Source organism: Azolla caroliniana, unplaced genomic scaffold (genome assembly GCF_043228905.1).
Source record: "Azolla caroliniana isolate FFs.n. ecotype wild unplaced genomic scaffold, voAzoCaro1.0.p SCAF_17, whole genome shotgun sequence".
Classification (NCBI taxonomy): domain Eukaryota; kingdom Viridiplantae; phylum Streptophyta; class Polypodiopsida; order Salviniales; family Salviniaceae; genus Azolla; species Azolla caroliniana.
In genome coordinates, this window is record NW_028230452.1 from 13,509,430 (window position 1) to 13,514,034 (window position 4,605).

The 4,605-nt window shown below is 38.5% G+C and overlaps 1 protein-coding gene across 1 annotated transcript; it reads left to right on the forward strand.

The window, feature by feature from the left end:
- The first annotated feature begins 526 nt into the window (after positions 1-526).
- LOC147853197 (pentatricopeptide repeat-containing protein DOT4, chloroplastic-like) lies at positions 527-3,457 on the forward strand. The gene is made up of 2 exons (XM_087333561.1): positions 527-941; positions 1,174-3,457. The coding sequence occupies exon 2, from the start codon at positions 1,251-1,253 to the stop codon at positions 2,841-2,843; it is 1,593 nt and encodes a 530-aa protein (XP_087189687.1). The 5' UTR covers positions 527-941; positions 1,174-1,250; the 3' UTR covers positions 2,844-3,457.
- The last annotated feature ends 1,148 nt before the right edge of the window (positions 3,458-4,605 follow it).

Genomic DNA, 4,605 nt, shown 5'->3' on the forward strand with positions numbered 1-4,605 from the left:
AACGAATGCCGACACACTTGCACCACTCGGCCTTTCCATTGATGAGGCAGAAAACCAGAGAAGAACCAGACGTCCTTGGGTGCCGGGTTTCAAAGGAACTCGACGTGATGTGGAAGCAATATTGAAAATAAGGGAACGTGAGCTACACCGCCTAGAAGCCATGGCTAGGGCACTCTCTACATTGGAACCACGGGTGACACCCACATCAAGACCCTTTGACCCCCCACTTCTTTTCGAGAGGCTTGGGTGGAAATAAAATTAGGCTTAGTGTATAGTCACTTTCGAGTATACTACGTATTGTGCACTACTAGAACTCTTTTAGTTTAAGTTCTATTTTTTACTTAATTTTATTTTAGTTATGATGACTCGATAAATACTCTTTTGTTGTAAACCAATTATCTCATGGGCCAAATTTGGCCTTAGAAGACGTTAATATATCTTTCTTTCTAATGCTGAGCCTGGTGCCAACGTTGGTGTCGATATCTTCATGAATTGTATTTACGTTCGTTCGATCGATACTTAACAATGAGATTAGGGTTGATGGCGATGATGTAAATTTGTATAATGGTCATGTAATAATCATCCATGGTTATGTAGAGGTTGATAATGATATGATTAAAGAAGTTGTAAATGAAGTGATTTGTAATCTATGGATTGCCATTGGCTATGATGATATTATGGGTTTGTATGTGGATGATGCGATTGAAGTTGACGTTAATGTCAAAGATGATGATGATGATGATGATGTCAAAATTCCCTGTTTCTCTCCATGGTTCAGACTAAATCTAATCTTTATCGGTAATCTCTGAGTTATCTTGTTTATTCTCATCATGGGTCTTCCTCAGATCCATAGAAATGGTGGCCCAAGGCTCAAATCCTTACATAACCTTGAAGCTACGGAAACAGCCTGGTTCCTACAAGACGACCAAGATTCTGCCAAGGTAAAAAATAACCCTTCTTTTTACATCTCCATTTTGCAGAGATTGAACACTCCCTTGCAAACTATGCTCATCCATGGCTATTTCATTCAGAATGGATTCTGTTTGAGTATTATCTCTCTTTGGACTACCATTGTTGATATGTATGCAAAATTTGGCCTATTACATGACGCTAGATCTGTATTTGACAGTATGACCCATCATAATGTGGTCTCATGGACTGCCATGATTGCAGGTTATGCTCGCTGCCGTGGTGACGATGACGAAGCTGGTGATGGCGATGGTCATGATAGTTCTTTGGCTCGAGAAGCTATGGTTCTGTTTGAGAAAATGTTGTCTGACGGACTCATTTTTCCTAATGAATTCACGCATTTAGCTGTTGTGAATGCTTGTGCCAATCTCGGAAATGTGGAGGATGGGAGATTGATGCATTTTCACATGGTAAAGACTCAGACAGAGGTGGATATGGATGTCTTTGTGGGAAATGCCCTTATGAATATGTATGCCAAATGTGGTCACATAAAGGACGTGGTTCGAATGTTTGAAGCAATAAAGGATAGAGATGTGGTCACTTGGACAGCTCTTATTGCTGGATATGTGAATAATGGCCTAGTTAATGAAGCGTTACAAGCATTTCGACAACTAGAATGCGAAGGATTAGAGCCTAATGAGATTACGTTTGTAAGCATCCTTGGATTGTTTACCTTATATCCCAATATTGGTTTCGGAAAGTTGATTCATACATGTTTAATGTATCATGCATTTCCCTTCAATTTGACTTTGCAAAACTCGTTGATCAATATGTATTGCAAATGTGGAAATGCTATCAATGGGCAACGAGTCTTTGACAAGATGCAAAAGAAGAATGTAGTCTCGTGGAATGCAATGATAACTGGCTATGCCAAAGATGGATATGTCCATGACGTGCTAAAGCTTTATCACAGAATGGCGAGTTTTGCAAATCACGTGACTTTTATATCGATGATCAATTTGTTTGCAACTGTCAAAGCTCTGGAATATGGAATGGCTATCCATCTTGAAGTCTTGGAGAGTGGAGTAAAGGTTGGTAAGTCACTAGGGAATTCCCTTGTTGATATGTATGTTTGTTGTGAAAGATTAGAAGATGCTCAGTGGGCATTTGATAAAATGCGATATAAAGATGCAGTGTCCTGGAGCACTTTGATTGTAGGATATTGTAATGTGGAGGATTTAGAGAAAGCCATTGAGCTATTCTGTGAAATGGAGCAAGAAGGTGTGAAACCAAATGAATCCACATGTTTAACCATTATGACTGTCTGCTCATCGATTGGTGTTCTTGAGCAGAGCATGAGGATCCATGCTGAAGCTCTAAAATGTGGAAATGAATCAGGCATATCAGCTACCAATGCTATCATTCATATGTATGTAAAGTGTGGAAACATATATGCAGCTTATCTCATGTTCAAGAAATTACCACAAAGGGACATTGTATCATGGAATATCATCATATATGGACTTGCACAACATGGCTATGGTAGAGAGAGCCTTTTGCTTATTGAACAAATGATGTGGGAAAAAAAAATTGAACCGAGCTCAGTTACTTTCCTGGGTATCTTATCGGCATGTAATCATGCTGGCTTGGTAGAAGAAGGATTCTTTGTTTTCAACTCAATGCTTGTGCGAACAATAGAGCACTTTGCATGCATGGTGGACTTGTTAGCTCGAGCAGGGCGTTTCAACAGTGCCAAGGAACTTGTTACGAGAATGCCCCTTGATACAACTGCAATCATATGGAGAACACTACTTGCTAGCTGTAGATTACACTTCGATATCAATTTAGCAGATAGTATTGTAGAAAGCATGATTGAGTTTGAACGGTATGATGCTTCATCAGACTTGTTTTTCGTCGGAGGAAGCCAAGGTTGAAGGGAAATACTTGGTTTTTTCTTGTTCAAACTTGCGACAAATGACAATGTATGCACACATATGACCCTTTGTATCAAAGGGGTCAATATGCAAGAAGCATTGGAATGACATGTTTACTCATTTGCCAATGGAAGCTCTAACTAGTTATTGACGATTGAGCTGCGTGTGTTAATTTAAGTGGGTGATTTGGCCAGGGACGCAACCTTATGCCACAGTTTCCCACATAGACCCATAGATGGTGCTATGAAGTTTGAGAGAACCATGTTGACTCTACAGAATGCAAGAACTTCAGTGGGTTCCTTTACAAAGGGTATCAATTCATGTTGTGCATAGTTGACAAAAGGCTCTTTTGCCATTGTATCATGTTTTTCACATGATTCCTTGATCTCTAAAAACATGGAATATCATCACACACCATTCTACTTCAATTGTTCGATATAATTCCATATGCATAAATCAAAACAGTTTTGCCAGTCAAGAGGGTATTATTTCAAGTTGTGCATAGTGGACAAAATGCTCTTCAGCACATTGTATCACGTTTTTCATATGATTCCTTAAGTTACGGAAACATGGAATCACACATTGTTCTACTTCAGTTTGTTAGTAACATTCCATATCCATGAATCAAAGAATATAGCCAGTTAAATGACAATCTTTATCAAGATTACATGATTATATTTACCCCTTTCATATGTTGAATGCAGTCATGTCAACGACTATCATCCATCATGAAGACATGATAGTCAAATATGAAGATATCTAAACGCCAATGAACATACTGTGCATATGCACTCCACAATAGTTGAATCTGAATATTGTCTCGTTGCCTTAGTCTTAGTAAATAAGCACAATGGTAATTTTCATGAGGAAAATTTTAATGATGATATTTCACGAGGAAGTTGTGAGGAATATGGGATTGAATTGGGATGATTTGGACTACCAACACAAGTAACAATAGATGAAACCACAAGACAAAAATGAGAGTACACTGAAATTTAACGTGGAAAACCCAAAATAGGGAAAAACCACAGAACCCCTTAGGGTTCGAAACAAATTCACTATTTTTCTTAGTACAACCAAATACAACCTCTCTAGTTTTGACTAGAGGGATGTATATGCTAAGGCAACAACCTTGATTACAATTCCTCACCCAACTGGGTGAATAGAAAAACTAGCAAAAATGGTAACAAGAAAAACACGAAACGAAGAAACCTGATGCAAGTAGATAGCATAGATGTTGTTCAATCATGGTTCTCTAATAGAACGAACAACCCCTCGTAGGTCTCTGTCTCCACTTTGGTAGAACACTCTTCCTCTTGCTCTCACTCTTTGGTTTTCTGTTTCTCTCTCTCTCAGTTTTCTATTTTTACTTTGTGTTCTCAGAAAAATAGGTCATGTTGTGTTTCCTCCTCTTTTTCTGTTTTTCTCCTTGTAGTCCAACGTCTATATACATGTGTTCACACACACACACACACACACACACACACACATAAAAGACACACCAAAAAAAACATACAAAAGAAAAAGGGCATACATACATACATACATACATACATACATACATATGTATATATATATATATATATATATAGAGGATTATAAATAATAATAACTTTTCTCCTTTTTGGCCCTAAGCCAATTCGGCGCTCAACCAACTCCCAATCGACTGTATGCTCAGCCAACTATTGACACACACAACCGACTCTCAATCAGCCCTTCGGCTCTCAGTCAGCTCCATGTTGTGGGCTCCACTTGAGTGGAC

Excerpts from the sequence above, each read along its gene's own strand:
- LOC147853197 (XM_087333561.1), top strand. The coding sequence starts at position 1,251 with ATGGTTCTGTTTGAGAAAATGTTGTCTGACGGACTCATTTTTCCTAAT.